This window comes from Anneissia japonica, unplaced genomic scaffold, assembly GCF_011630105.1.
Source record: "Anneissia japonica isolate Jap-2015-1 unplaced genomic scaffold, ASM1163010v1 scaffold4002_len83174_cov231, whole genome shotgun sequence".
Taxonomy (NCBI): domain Eukaryota; kingdom Metazoa; phylum Echinodermata; class Crinoidea; order Comatulida; family Comatulidae; genus Anneissia; species Anneissia japonica.
Window position 1 is genome coordinate 56,261 of NW_022724777.1, and position 17,211 is coordinate 73,471.

Consider the following 17,211-nt stretch of genomic DNA (forward strand, 5'->3'; position numbering starts at 1 on the left):
TATTTATGACGTTATTACTTTTTATACTCGTTTGAACATACTCGCTTATCTTGATTGATTGTCTCCCACCTGTGAGTATGTTATAGCTAAATCAATTCTCTTTCGGATGTGTCCCTTTATTTTTGGTGATCTGCTACACTAGCGGATCACCTCTTGTTATTGTCAGGATCATCATCATCATCTTCTTTTTTTTCTTATTCTTCTTTCTTTCTCCCCTTTTCTGTTCGCACGATATCTCAAAAAATGCAACGAGTTACGCACAATCGCTGTCAGCAAACATTTGGCTTGGTCTGGAATAGTCATGGTAAGCTTTTCAACGCGCTCAGTCATGCGTGACGTCATCTACGTGCAATTTTGCATTTTTACATTATCGATCATATCAGCCTAACCAATTGCCATTTCGAAATCGTATTTAGTGAGCATTAACTTCGGGTTAATGTTGAATGTACTGTACCCTAATTTTACGCGTGCGCTTCATAATGCGCGCGCACGTGTACGCCAAAATTTCAAAATGCTTGAAATCACTTTTTAACTAAATTAGAGCACGTTTCAAGCAATTTTGAGCATTTGAAAATTTTTCATAATTTTCCACTACGCGCGTGCACTTTTACTTGCGCAGTACGTATGAAAGCTAGAAATTAGGTTTTTTTTTTACATATTTTGGTTTCCTGACATTGTTTTCACAAATTTCCATTCTTTTCGGTCATCTTTTGGCCAAAAGCAATACCGTACGTGCGCATCAAACATAGGTATCTTTACGCGTATTTGTGCCTCTATACAGTGAAATTATGCTAAAATCAGACCTATTTTTAATCAGTTATAGCTCCTTAGGTTGAAAGGTGACCCCCAAAATAAATATGATTTTATAGATCATAATGGCTGATCGGACATTGTGACATCATCATATTGGCATCTGAATTCAAAGAAAGTGATTTATAGCTATGACGTCATTTTTGAAAATACGCATTTCAGCGTATCTCACTTATCCTTGATGGATCGTCTTCCAACTTTCAGTATGTTAGAGCTGAGACAATTCTCTTTCATATATTTGACTTCTTTTTAAATTTTGATGACGTCATCATGGTCAAAAAAATTGTTTTTTCTGACCCCCTCATTTCTCTTTCTTCAAAACGTTGATGAGCCCATATAAACTTAACCATTCGTCATTTCTAAATCATATTAGGTGAGCATAAGCTTCAGGTCAAGGTTGAATGTTATATACCTTAATTTTCCGTTCGCGGTTTTTATCGTGCACGTACATGTGCGTCAACATTTATATATGCATAAAACCATGAATATCTTTAATCAGTTATAGCTCCATTATAGGATGAAAGGTGACCCCCAATTTTTATTACATAATCTGAAAGCACATGAGTTGTAGATACGATTTTTTACTTCATAATGGCTGATCGGACATTGTGACGTCATCATATTGCCATTTGAATTAAGAAAACATTGAATTTTTATTTATGACGTTTTTACTTTTTATACTCGTTTGAACGTACTCGCTTATCTTGATTGATTGTCTCCCACCTGTGAGTATGTTATAGCTAAATCAATTCTCTTACGGACGTGTCCCTTTATTTTTTATTTTGATGACGTCATCATGGTCAAAAAGAATGCTTTCTTTGGAGCCTTCTCATCTTTCTTTCTTAAAAGATGTAAACACATTGAAAATAGAGGGCGGCAGACTGTATTTCGACGACACTATCAGACCGATAGTTCGTATACTGTAAAGGCAAAATTCGTGTGGCATTTCCAACCAACTTGACAAGGTTTAAATTCATGTGCCATTACCGTCGTCAGGCACGTCGTTTAAGGTATTCGTACCACAGCACGTACTGAAGCTGGAAATTACGTTTCGGTTACATGTGTTGGGTTTGTGACACTGTATTAATACTACCGTGCGCACGGACGTTAAGACGTATGTGTACACATTCGTAAGTACTTAAAATGCTCAAAATTACTCTTTTCCTATAAAATTTCTTTTAAAATGCTCAAAATTACTCTTTATATAGAGCATGTTTTAGCATATAATACTTTTCAATCAGAACCGCGCGTGCTTCGTGAGGGTCAAAGTACGGCGGATCACCAAACTCGTCCTCAGTGACGAGTTCAAATCTAGTTTCTATTGGTCTGGTATGACAGCTCATATTAGAGAAATGTGCGAAAACTGTAGTACGTGTGCACAATTTAAACCCAAGCAGCAAAAAGAACCAATGATATTAACTCAAACTCCAGTACGCCCATGGCAAAAAGTTGGTAGTGATTTGTTTACATTTAAAGGTAAAACATATGTGTTACTTGCTGATTACTATTCAAAGTTTGTTGATCTGAATTGTCACAAGACAGTACTAGTTCAACAGTGATCAAGTTCTTTAAAGAACAGTTTGCCAGACATGGCATCCCAGAACAACTAATTTCTGATGGAGGCCCTCAATTTAACTGTCAAGTGTTTAGTAGTTTCTCCAAAGAATTTGGGTTCGAGCACATTATGTCCTCACCTGAATATCCACAAAGCAACGGCTTTGCAGAAAGCCAAGTGAAAATCCTAAAAAACATAATGCGAAAGTCAGAACACTCTGGTACTGACTTATATTTAGGAATTTTAGAATGGAGGAATATGCCTATAGAGGGACTAGCCTCACCGTCCCAAATGCTACAAGGTCGTAGATTAAGATCAACTCTGCCGAACACTCCAAAGCAATTGAGACCAAAACCTACTGTAAATTTTACGAAAGTTCTTAAACAAAAACAAATCCGTAACAAAGTATATTATGATAGGTCAGCAAGTAAAACTGACAAAAATAAGTTGCATGTTGGTGATAATGTCAGAATGCATACTTCAAGTGGTTGGTTACCAGCAAAGGTAACGAAGGTTAAGAGAGAACCGAGATCGTACCAAGTACAAAGAGGTACACGAGTATACCATAGAAATTGTAGAGATAACTAAGTCCAATAATTCAGACACTCTTGATCATAAACCACTCGTACCTACATCAACTGAAAGTTTTCACAAAAAGAGGGAGAGAAGTAAATATCCCAGAAAGGTTCAAATGATAAGTTTAAAACTTTCAAATGTAATTGAGTTTAGCAAATGAAACTGAGTTATGTTGTTTTAAAGTCAGATTACCCTAGTTGTTTTTTTTAATAGTTTAGTTTACAAAATACAAAGAAAAGCTGTACAAGGTTGTAAATAGAAACTATTCAATATGTTTAATCATACAGTTACAATATCTAAAAGAGGAAGATGTTATACGACGTTCAATACGCCCTCTATGTTTGGCATTATGAATAAGCTTGGACTAATAATAAATAATTAACAATAGTTTAACCTGTAACACTTTCCACTGTTTTACTTCTTTCTTTTTTTTTCTTTCCTTCCTTTTGTTATTTCTTATTTTTCTTGTTTTTTTTTTCAATTTTTAAAAAATCTCTTCTTTTTCTTTCATGTCTTCTTTCTTGCATAATAATCCATGGGGACAGTGTAGGTGTGGGTGGGTTTGCTAGGAAATATAAAGAATAAAATATTGCGCAGCGCTTATTATCTTAGGGAATGCGAAGAGAATGGGGAAATATGTGACTACTAAAAAAATTACTTGTGCTACCAAATTTTTTCGGGGGTGCCAGAAAATGTTGGCAGTGCTACCAAGAAAAAAAGTTAATTTCAAGCCCTGATGGCACAAACAAAATTAAAATAACCATGATGCTAAACTATATTGACAAGAGAAAAAACAATGATTGTTCAAATAACTTCATTTGGCCTCAAAATATGTATGAAAGTTTATTAAAGTTACAAAAAAAAACTTAATTCCAAGAGTAAAAAAAAACGTAATTCACTCTTTGGCCAGTGTGCCAATATAGCTAGCACCTTCTTTTTATTAGTACTATGCACCTACTGTAGGCTTAATTCTGAGGTAAATGGCTAACCACCACTCAGTGACCATTAGTAATATAGAGATTGATAGCACTTTGTGTTCTTTACTAGTACCATATACTGGGCTTAATTCTGAGGAGTGCCATATACTAATACTGTAGGCTTCATTTTGAGGAGTACAATACACCTACTATAGGCTTAGTTCTGAGAGTACCAACACCTACTGAGGCTTAATTCTGAAGAGTACCAACACCAACTGTAGGCTTAATTATTGTGAGGAGCACCAACACCTACAGTAGGCTTAAGTCTATGGAGTTACCATACACTTATTGTAGGGTTAATTCTGAGGAGTACCATACACTTACTGTAGGCTTAATTCTGAAGAATACCATACCTACTGTAGGTATATGGCTGAGGTATATGGCTAACCGTCACTCACCATCTGACCAGCAGGAAAATACACAGATCACCAGCACCTTGTGTTTTTTTTAAAAGGTGAGATGTAAATTCATATTGTTAGATTACTTACTGTTCTAGTTGCAACTGAAGATCATCACAAATAGTTGTGTACTCATCCTTCTTTGTTTGCAATTCATCTTTAACTGATTTCAATCTGAAATGAATTAATTTCACGTTCTATTTTAACTAGGACATACAATCATCAACTTATGGTAAAAGCAAATCAAATTACTTTCCAGGCAATATCTGTTTAAAAGAAATTCAAATAAATAATAGCAAATATGAATTCTGCTGGATCATTAATTTCTAAGCAAGAATTGGATTCATCACTATCTACAGTTATGTTGGCAAATGAGATCAGTCAATTCGCTAATTATCCCTAATGTGGCACTATTGTCAACTGTACAAGTATAGTAGAAAATATAAGATTATAGAAAACAAGACAAGACAGATTTCTCAAACTGTTTGTCCAGGCAACAGCCTTCTTATTGAAATATTTTGCTGTTTTACTGACTGAAGTAACCACTTGTTAGCGCTAAATTTTAGACTGGTTTTATTTTAAAGCTTCAGCTCAGTCACAGTAACATCTTTACTACTAAATAATGAATAAGTTCAGCTAGGATGAAGTATGTGGTCATTAGGACTCTATAGTAGGGTATCTAGAGGGGTGCACGTCCCTCCAAATTCTGTCTCTTATACACATCTAGATGTGTATAAGAGACAGGGGTACAAATACATCGTCTTGTTGTAACTGTTCTTTTTGGAGTAATGAGTCGTTCCTTTCTTCTATGTACTCTTCAATCCTGTTTTCAGATTCTTGAAGAAGTAGCCTCATTTTTCGAGCCTATGAAAAAAGAACAATTTTTAATTTGTAAAATATAATCATATTTACAAAAAGGCTATAGTATAATTAAATATTTTCAGAATACAGGAAACCAATCATATAGCATATAATATCTTCTCCCCATTAGAAGATGTTGATATCAACATAATAATTATACAGATTAGTCCAATACACTAAATTAAATTACTGTATACTGTATTCATTATCCGCTTTACTAAACATTCTTTTATAAATTTACATCCAAGAGCAGGGTACGCAAAATTCACCAGGTTCTTTTAATTATGTAATACATAATGGACTTACAGTAAACAGTCGATTTAAAGATGTACTGTCATGTGTTGAATAATTTAAAAATGGGATGGTTAAATGCATTAAATTTATATAATTAGGAAAAAATTATACAATATTATTTTTGGGGATTTCAAGGCAGCGGCAGGCATAACGAAAATAAAGAAAAACTTTAATTTGTTTTAAAATTTCCATTTTCCAAAAATGTTATAATATTATACGTTTGCTGTATTCTTTTGCATGGACCATTAAATTTGCTGGTAATCAATTTCAGGATTTTTTACTTGAAATTTCTGTAAATATTTTGCGATCTTTTTCTGGTTGGACATTTTTAACTTTTTAAAGGAGCTATTTAAAATTTTGATTGTATTTTTGAGGTTTTTTTCCTAATTGTTTTGGCAGACAGTGTATCTTTAATATTTATATTTGTGGGGGACCATATCTTGGTGATAAGCAACAACCTTATCATTTAGAAATTGTTGATTGCTCTGAAATCTGAATGAAAATGCATTCTTATCATGAGCTAAATCAAGGATGGTAGTAAATGTTGATAATACTTCGCAACTTTATTTATACTGTTCCTTGTTTAGCGGACTTGCTATCTGCAGATAATGGTGATTTTTAATAAAAGTATTATATTTTGGCCTGTTATTTAGCACTCCCTGGTGCTAAGGAGCCAGCGAGCTGTCCAGCTCTGTTGAACACTCAACAATGATTTATAACAGCCACAAGTACCATGATGGATTGGGAAGCCTAGTCTACATTAAACAAATCAATGAACCTTCTTGGAAGTTGGCTATGATATACAATTAATAAAAAAAAAAATCCTCAGGCTTTGTAGTTTTATTTATTGGAGTAACTTTTGACTATCTGTAAGCATGTCCTCTACAAGTCCACATATCCAATGAGTGTAGTTCATCAATTTTCAGCCTCTACTGTTGACAAAAAAATATATCTCCATTTATCTTCATACAGTATATGGGACTTGGCATGCTAAAACCAGCATCAGAGACCAAAACAAGAAAATTGACTTTATATTCATATTCTTCACATTATAAAATGATAGAGTCATTTACTGGCATTATCTTATTATTGCCCAAGTTATGAGCAATAGGGTCTGTGATTAATAATGGCTTCTCTGTACTAAAGTATACAATACTGCCACATTCTTATGTTAATTACACATTTAGCGACAATACGCCAATTGTGGAATGGCAAGCCTCATATTAAAAAAATATCATTTTGAAGAAAAGTTTAGATCAAGATGATAGAAACAAAAATGACTTTAGGCAGGGCTGGAAAAAGTGTGTGAATACACGACTGGTGGTCGGAGTCATCATGAATGTTTGGGGGGAAAAAATTCAAAAAAATACACGGTCGGGTTCACAGATAACATTTTGTGGTGGAGGCATTTTATCGAGACAAAACGAGTGACATGTTATGTAAGTTTTGATACGCGGGCATTGATGGACACTATCAGACTTGTTTACAATCATGGACAACTGTTAAACCAGGCACATACTGCACCGTTAAGGTGAGAAGCTTATGCGATGAAGCAATTGCAACGGATTGTTTGTGATGACAGTCCACTAAGTCTGCAAGGGGAATTACTGTGGTATCTTAGCAACCAAACTACAAAACTACTTGAATCGACATTAAAATTTAAAAGTAAGTGTTGAAGGGTCTTGCAAAGAGAAGTGGATTTATTTTCAATAAAAACGATGACAAATAATCCTGATCACATGAAAAGCGCCATAACTGCAAAGTTGGGTATGAAGATTCAGAAAACACTGACACTTTAATGTTATAGCATTAAGTATTTATTTTTTTTTTATTTACAATGAAAAACCAGCATGCAGTCCATCCACCAAAATCAGAAAAAAATTGGGGAATGAAAGAACTGCACCACTGGCCATTAAACAATCACAATGTACATCAACATAATGAATGAAAAAGCAGCCACAAACATCTTCATGCTATATAAAGACCATGACAAATCTAGGATCCTGTGTTTTTACGCCATTAAATAGGAGTTTGCCATCTTAGAAAATGCACTAGAATTACCATCAGGAACTACCACAGGCAAGGTATTCAATATATAATAGTAATATTAAAACATGTCTTTGTAAAATAAACTTAACAACTTCTTTCCACTACCACTACTAAGATTGATATTTATTTCATGGCTAAATGACATCCAAAATTTTAAAAATATATTAATAGCAAATAATAATAATAATGTTAGCAATAATAATAGAGATAATAAAGATTATAATATTAATAATAATAATAATAAAAACAATAATATTAATAGTAATAATAATATCAATAATAATAACTGGGATAATAAAAAATAATAAAAACAATAATATTAATAATAATAATAACAATTTAGTAAACATTTAACAATAACATTTAATAATATATAAGCAAATAACAATAATAATATTAGCAATAATAATAATAATAATAATAGAGATAATAAAGCAGGGGTGTCATTTTAAGCCAATCTCCGTCTCTTATGATTTTTGCGCCGGCTATAATACGCCGGAGGTAAAAATAAAATAATGGCCTGAAACCCTTGCCAAGCCCTAAGAACCAATACTTTACTTTTTAAATACAACATCTAATGTCGTAAATCATGATACTTCTTGACCAAGCAAGTACTTGTTAAAACAAGAATTTCTATTCTTTCAAAAGCCATTATTGAACAACACACGATCCCCGACAGCAAATCAACCCACATGGGGAAACCCTTAATTGGTTCGCACATATTCTTGTAAACAAGTTTGACTCAGAATTGAACCATGGAGCAGGCTTGGTTTGATTTTCGTTATATAATTTTGCTTGTTTATTAATAAACGTAATTTATCTTGGTACAGTAGTATGTGTTTCAATCATTTAATAAATCTATCATTCATTGTGTAAACTTTTCAAAATATAAGGGATGAGCTGGAAATATTTGTGTTCTTTTCACTATACTCGCATCATTTTTGAATGATCACGAAGAAGACGACATGCATGTGTCTGTGTATGAAGAAGCCTACGCCAAAAACATGGAGAAATTCCCTTAATTCTAGCATTTACCACGAAAATTAAAACCGCATTCTTCTAGGAATAAGCTTATATTTTGTACGATACTAAATCAACACCTAACAAAGTTAATAAAATTTTGATTTCATTAAAACACATTGTCATAAACAACGCCCAACCAAAGAACACTATTAAATTGGGTCTAGCCCTGATCGAGCGTCGGCAAAGAACATCTTAACAAAACCACTTTGTAGAGAACACATGAACACGAAGCATGCTATGAAGCAAGAAGTAAAGAACCTCATCCGTCATAATATAGCACAGAATATCCCTGTATATTTTGTAAGATATTGTATAATCATCACAAATATTAAATTTTTAAAAAATCTGGCCGAGCAAAGAACATTGAAAAAGACCACTTGATACACCCTACAAAGAATACTAGGAAGCAAGAAGCAAACAACCTCGTCCATCATGGTATTATGTGTGTATTTCTTGTAAGATATATAATCATCACGAATAAAGTATTAAAGTCAAACAAATATTTTTAATGTTTTATTAACACATTTTCCCACGTCGTCACTAACAAAAATGAAATTGACAGTTGATTTGAGAGAAAGGCCATACTGTATGTATGTGCCACTCTACAAAGTACGGTATGAGGTGGATCAGGGTGGATGCAGAGAGCATTCGCATCCTAGCTCGTACGTACGGTGGTCATGACGTGAGTAAACTAAAAATAAATGCAAATGCCCAATTCCGGCGCATGATCTTTTTTTGAAAAGATAATGATTCAATAATCTATTTAATGATTGAAATAGATATATAGGGTATCAAGGTATACATTTAATAAAAACAACAATTTTTTTTTTCAAACCTCTGTGGTTCAAACTTCATCAACGTACATTCATGTGAACATCAAATTCAGGGATTCCCTGTGTGGGTTGATTTGTCATCAATTCGATTGTGCGTTTAAACAAGTAGAAATTTCTTTGTTTTTATAAATATATGTTTGATTAATGTATTTTAACATGATTAAACAATTGAAAGCTTGGAGAAGATTTGATTTTCGTTCACTGTTAATTTATGCTACATTCTAAGCTTATCTCGACAACAAAAGGGCCTCTGCAAATTAGTGCCGTCGTTAGCTTCGGCCACCTCGGCAAATTGAAGAAGGCCGGCGCTAATTTCGAGGGCAATTGAAGAAAGCAGACGCTAATTTTGAGGGCTGTAGCAATATAGGTTATTGTTCCATTGTATCCCAAATACAATATTTAGATAATAAGAACGTGTATTCAATTACATTTTTTTTTTTATATGCAAGAAGACTAAAATTTTATTTTGTGTAGCTGATAAATAAATAACAAATTATAGAAAAGTTAGCCCTAACAAAGGACAGTGGTCTGTCCCAAAAAGCTAGGCATTTACCTCACTGGCTGTTTTACTTTTACGTTTAAATTTTAGCTTTTGATTACCAATTTTGTATCTTATTGTTTTTTTCAGTATTTTGCCATAGGATTATAAATATAAGTTGTTATAATTTTTAATAGAGTAGTGCACAAGTTGTTATTTGGAACTTATAGGCCTATACCGGTAAGAGATTCTATATTAACTTTTATACAGACAGATTGGTTTCCGGATTCCAGGAACTTTTCCATGAATATTTTCACGAGAGTCCGTGGAAGATTGAATAACACAGTAGGACTATTATACTCCTTATATACCTTATTACTTAATTTGTTACTTCAATAGAGTTCTCAGTTTGAAAAGTAATACATTCTATTTTATAATATAACAAATTTTTTTTCGCATGACCATAGTTTTGTTACGATACAGTGCACGTCACACTCACTGATTAATAATATACCGGTCACATACTGTACCAGTAACTACACGGAATACCGTTACAGTATGTTGCGTAACTGTTCACCTGTACTCGCGTACTGTAATAACAAGAATGATCGACATAGCTAATTATAGACTTAGAGTTGGGCTGTATTGGAGAGGAAAGCGCAATAGAAAGAAACAATCATTTAAACAGTGTAAATATTAGAACATTGTTACGAATAACAATTCGTATGTCCGCTTTTTGTGTATTACTGCCTTTGGCTAGCGACGTCGAAACCAACCCGGGGCCGGTACACACTAGGCAATCCACACTAGAAGAAATCACTGGTCAAGCCACAGTTGATGAGACAATAAACGAACCGTCATTGCAAAATATACTAACACAAATACAGACAATGAACATGAATCTTAATGCTAAGATAGACGAAATATCAGGAGACGTAAAAAGTATGAAAGGAAAAGTTGATGTCCTAAGCAATAACATGGACTCATTAAATGAAAGAATGAAGAACGTTGAAGAAGAAAACGAAAATCTTAAAACTATTAATAACGAATTGAGGGAACATATTGATCGAATAGAGGGGCAGAGTAGACGAAACAACTTTATATTTTATGGCATGGAGGAGAGCGAACATGAAAACTGGGATCAAAGTGAAAGCAGAATTAAAACATGTATTACAAGTAACCTTGGAATTGATGGGAAGAATATTCAAATTGAGAGGGCACATAGATTAAATACAAAATCCAAACCAAGACCAATTATAGTGAAATTTAAAAATTTCAAAGACAAAGAAAAGATTATAAAAGAAAGTAGGACACGACGTAGACAGACAGATGACGACGCTGTACCAACCATCAAAATAAGTGAAGACTATACTACGAGAGTCCGAAAAATAAGAAAAAACTTACAACCCAAAATCGACCAAGCAATCAAAGACGGCAAGAAGTTTTGATTAAGATATGATAAACTTTTTATTGGCAAAGACGCTTTCACATATGATATTGAATATGATAAGATAGTTAAGTTAAATGGACCTAAATAGGGAACCAGCCACAGTCCAAATACTGCAAAAAATAATGATCATACTGCTAATAATAATAATAATAATGTCATTTTGTTAGGCGCACGTATAATATGGTCATGATGACTTCACATCATAACCATATACAGAAACATCATGACCATATATAGGCACATCATGACTATATATGGACTGTCTCTTATACACATCTAGATGTGTATAAGAGACAGGTGTACATGTAGCCATTTTCCGCATTATTATGTGAATTAATTAATTAAATTATTTATTTAATCATTAACGTATATTTATTTGTGTCGGACCAGAGAGGATGGGAATGATAGGCAAAATAAGATGCAAATACTCTTCGGGGTCACCATTCATCACCACCCTGGCACGATCCCGGACCTCTGCCTAGGTGGCTCGAACAAAAGAACAGGAAACACATTTGCCCTGCCACAGACGACCGGGTGCTCAGGAGTTGTAATTGAGACAGTGGCCCCAAAAAAATAAATGCCGGCCTGAGAAAGACGGGGAAAAGCAGTTATTGAATTGATTCAAAGTGAGAAATAAAAAGAAAAGATTTAAGTTCAGACTTGAATTCAGAGAGTGAAGACAAATTTTGAACGTCGAATGGGAGCTGGTTCCAGACTTTTCCAGCTGCAAATTTAAAAGCCCTTGATCCCCAGTGATTGTTGGTTCTGTATTCTGCGAGCAATGAGCGATCAGCCGAGCGGTGGCCTGATCGAGATGGCTTGTGGGGGGTCACAAGTCTGCTGATATAGACCGGTGAAATTTCATGCAAAGCCTTGAAAATGAGCATCCCTAGCTTGTACGTGATACGTTGCTTCATTGGTAGCCAATGTAATTCCCTGAGGACTGGAGTTACATGATTATAACAATGATTATAACATTAATGGCGATGATAAGGATAGTAAATATAATGATAACACAACTATTGACAATGAAGATAATGATAAAAATATAAGATAAAGACAATAATAACACAAAAGACAATGTTAATGATAACATCTATATAAATGATGACAACACCTGTATCAGAAAATTGAATTTTCTTTGCTGGAATATACACAGATTTATTGATAAAATTAATGATATTAATTTAGTGTCATATTTACAAAATTTTGATTTCATAAGTTTGATTGAAACATGGAGTGAGTATAACGGAAGCAAAGATTATAAATGGTTATGAATGTTTTTGGAAACTGAAAAGTAAACGCTCAAATACCGGACGGAACTCCAGAGGACTATTTTTCTATTTTAAATCACATTATTTTGTTGAAGAATTACCTAGTTCATCCGAAAATATTATTTGGCTTCGCATATTCTGTCAATGACAATTTATTTAAAAATATTATCCAACGAATACTCATACTCTAGCTCATATTTTAAGGAAGATAAAATCATCATAATGGGTGATTTTAATGGTAGAACAGGGAATGAAAGTGATTATATTACTAACGATGAGTGCCCGTCTGACTGGGACACAGAGGTGTATAATGTAGACATACCATGTAGAAATAATGAAGATAAAGTGGTGAATAGATATGATAAAGAATTATTAAATTTCTGTAAGGAAACTAAGCTAAAGAATTTTTAATGGCAGGATATGCAGAGAATTATCCAAAGCATTCACATTCATAAATTATCAGGGAAAAAGTGTAGTGGATTATATATTGACGAATGTAAATTATTTTAATATTATTACATTTATGAATATTGAGAACAGGGTTGAATCTGACCATATGCCAATAAATTTTGTAATTGAATTTGTAAAGGCTGGAAATAGCGGTAGTATACAAACCACAAAGGAAAATACTTACCATTGTTTACAAATACCCAATAGGTATATTTGGAAAGATAATTATTTTCAAACATTTATTACAAGATGGTCAAGTGAGTTTATTGTCAACCTTAATTCCGAATTTAACCAAGCGCAAAGTGATGAAGATGTTGACGGGGTTGTCTCAATTCTTTATCAAATGTTTGAAAATGTAAGCATAGAACTTAAATACAATATGAAACGTAAACATAAACGTAAGCCCTCAACGAATAATCAAAATAATAGTTGGTTCGATAACGACTGTTATTGCTTTAAAAAACAAGTACAAGCAAAACTAATTAAATTTAGACGATACCGAACACAACAAAATCTTAATCAATATAGTAGCATCAAACGAAAGTACAGGGATTATATTAAAAGTAAAAAACAAACAAAAAAGGCGAATGATCGTAATCAATTAATAAAAACATTGAATGACAAAAACATGAAATTATTCTGGAGGAAGCTTAAAAATTCCCAAGCCATTACATCATCAGATATCACTACTGTCACCTGGTTTAATTATTTTCGTTTATTATTTATGGATAATTCAATCGTTAACATAGATTACACAGAACTACAGTATGATGTAAACCTATATAATGAACGCCTTAATCATGAAATTACATTAAATGAAGTTCCAAGTGTAATTAAAAATTTTAAAAAACAGGAAAATCCTCTGGTATCGACGGTATAGGAGCTGAATTCTTTATCAAATCACCACAAGATGTCTATATAAAAATAACTAATTTGTTTAATTTAATTTTTAAAACAGGAAAATTTCCACAGCAATGGGCTACTAGTCTGATAGTCCCAATACACAAAAAAGGTAGCCAGACAAGACCAGAAAATTATAGAGGTATCTCCCTCATACCCGTTTTATGTAAAATTTTTCTTTCAATTTTAAACTACAGACTTACAGATTGGGCTAATGATATTAATTTAATAAACGAGGAACAGGTAGGATTTTGCAAAGGGACAAGAACGTCGGATAACATTTTTATTTTACAAACAATTATTTCAAAGTATCTTAATAGAAAAAGGGGTAGACTTTTTGTTGCTTTTGTCGACTTTAAATGCGCATTCGATTCTATTAATCATCAACTACTTATGTTCAGACTTAAATGTGCGGGTGTTCATGGGGAAATGTTTAATACTTTAAATTCTATGTATTCAAAATTAATTGCATATGTTAAATTAAAAAATAAATTAACTCAGTCTTTTAAATGTGAAAATTGGCTTACAGCAAGGATCTCCTCTGTCCTCATTCTTATTTAATTTGTTTATTAATCATTTAAGTAAGTCATTAAACGGTTGTGATAATTTTCAAAAAATCCAAATTGGTAATATTTATTTAAACCATTTATTATACGCCGATGACCTTGTACTTATCAGTGATTGAGTTATTGGTTTACAATGTCTCCTAAACAAACTTGCTTATTTTGTGATAATTCGGGCCTATTAGTAAATATTAATAAAACAAAATCCTTAGTTTTTAAAAGAGGAGGAATTTTGAAAAAAAATCAGAAAATGGTTTTATAAAAATACTAAAGTCGAAACAGTCCATACATTCAAATATTTAGGAGTCATGTTTAGCTCATCTGGGTCATGGAATAAAGCTATGGAAAACAACAGCATACAAGCAAAAAAGGCATTGTTTTCTTTGAAACCAATTTTACATAGATATGGAACACTCCCAATTAATATTTTAAACAGAATTTTTGATACTAAAATTCTACCTATACCTATTGTATGGAAGTGAAATCTGGGGAATATTTAATAATATTGATATTATTGAGCAAACACACCTGTTATTTATCAGATATATACTTGGGGTTAGGAAAACTGCTCCAAAACATGCTATTATGGCCAAGTTGGAAGATTTCCTTTAAGCTTATCATGTTCTATTAATGCTATAAAGTTTTGGTTACGTTTAATTAATGAAATTGATCCGAACAGTATATTAGCACAATGTTATTCTTTTCAATTAAGACAAATGGAAAGAAATGAAATTTGTTGGACACATTCTGTTAAAAATATTTTTAATTCAATTGGCTTTGGTAATGTTTGGCGCTCTCAAAATGTCCTTAATAAAACATCATTTATTTACAATCTTCAGTTACGCTTGAAAGACATAGAACGTCAAATTATCATTGAAAACATAAATTCTTCCTCAAGACTTAAATATTTTTCTTCTTTTAAAACTAACATATATTGTGAGAATTATCTATCGTTAGTTCTTGATTTTAAAAAGAGAAGCCTGTTTTCTAGACTAAGACTAGGAATTCTTGACCTTGAAATTGAAAAAGGAAGATGGTCAAACACACAAAAAGAAGAACGAATCTGCAAATTATGCAATTTAACAAAGGTTGAAGACGAATTTCATTTTATTTTAATTTGTCCACTATATAAAAATTAAAAAAACCGTTTAATACCTAATTATTATTTATCACATCCTAATGATTTTAAGTTTAAGAAACTAATGTCAACAAAGTAACAATCACTTTTGTTTAAATTAATTCATTATATACAATTAGCATATAAGATAAGAAAAGAAAAAATATATAATATGCAGTGAATTTATGTATTTTTGGGCCAATGGCCTTTATATACTGAATAAACTACTTTGAATCTTTGAATAATTTATTTATTTTTTGTATATTTGCAAAGGTAATTATCCTGCATGAAGAAAAGGCACAGTACTAGCTGTTATGTAGATAAAAGTAAGAAAACTAGTTAGTAGATGGAATCAGATTCCTAAACTGCAATTGAATGTAAATAGTATAAAAAGAAACACTGTAAAACAAAATACATACAGGTACAAACATTGTATGATGTGCTATCCATATATTTATTGTTATTGAAAATAAAATTAACCAAGGAAGTGTTTGACTGTTGGAGTTTTACTTTAAAATAGTGTTTAACACATTCTAAAATCAAACATTGCAACACAATTCAAAACATAAAATTCAACACTTTTAAATGGCATCTTACAGTTATTATTTTTCATTTTTTTCTTAGGTAGAGAGGGGGACACCCCATCCCAAACCCACCCCGCTCAGGCAACAAAATTAAAAAGTTAAAATATAACACTGCAGTTCACGAAATTAGGAAAAAATTAGGTCGGCAAAATTTTACTACCTAGGCCTTTATAGTATAAACTACGATTTTTCCGAACGCTCGACCTTACATCGTCATCTACAGATTGCGATTTTGTTAATTTCTCTATTAAATCAATATATTGCTGGTGAAAGGATGGTCGTACTTGTATTAATTTAATAGTGTAGTATAATACATATGTTTTACATAAGAGAATCGCTGAATAAAATTTGTTTTAGCTTTCGTTTTATTGTTATCTTTGACATGGGAAATATCACTTTCGTAAAAGCTACGATTTTATCATCACAGGCTGCTTTAAAACTGCCCATGCATGTCCATGCACATGCCCAAAATGATCTATCAGGGATTTTCCACACATGTACAGTACTGTATTTGTCAGTAGTGAAGTCACGATGCGATCGTGATTGCGTTTAAACGAACGGTACGATTAGGCCTACAATATGTTGAATTTTGTTGTTTTTAGAAAATAAACAACATTTTAAATATGATAATACTGTAAAATGAAGACAAATAATAGATTAAGATAAGCATACGATCTACGCGGCCCACATGGCTTTAATTGGGCGATGTTGTAGTCCTTGGCTGGTTAGCGTCATTCCTACCTAGGCCTAGCCTACGAAACGACTAGGTGAGAAACACGACGATTGTACACAAATCGTAAGTACTACATGCCTATTATAAATAGTTCTTGTACAAACAAATCTGTTTTATGAACCACCAATTTCCTTGGTTTTACGGCGTACATGAAATTTAGCGTCTGCTATAGCCTGTTTCAGTCAAAGTTTTTGACTTTCCAAGCAGTTTTTGAAGCAAAGAAATCTAGGCCTAGGTCGGCAAAAAATTGCCGTCCTGTAGCAATTCTGGCTCGGCAATATGGTCG

The 17,211-nt window shown here is 32.7% G+C and overlaps 1 protein-coding gene and 1 long non-coding RNA gene across 2 annotated transcripts in view; both read right to left on the minus strand.

Moving 5' to 3' along the window:
• LOC117112543 overlaps nt 1-4,486 on the minus strand; it is a 22,462-nt gene extending 17,976 nt beyond the window's left edge. The window contains exon 1 of the long non-coding RNA XR_004446058.1: nt 4,407-4,486. This is a non-coding gene — a long non-coding RNA (uncharacterized LOC117112543). The remainder of the gene's footprint in view (nt 1-4,406) is intronic.
• A 553-nt stretch (nt 4,487-5,039) lies between these two features.
• The window catches only part of LOC117112542 (protein CIP2A homolog), a gene marked incomplete at its 5' end in the record, with an annotated part of 27,355 nt that continues 15,183 nt past the window's right edge, over nt 5,040-17,211 (minus strand). The window contains one exon of the mRNA XM_033255622.1: nt 5,040-5,180. Coding sequence (XP_033111513.1) covers nt 5,040-5,180 — 141 coding nt within the window. The remainder of the gene's footprint in view (nt 5,181-17,211) is intronic.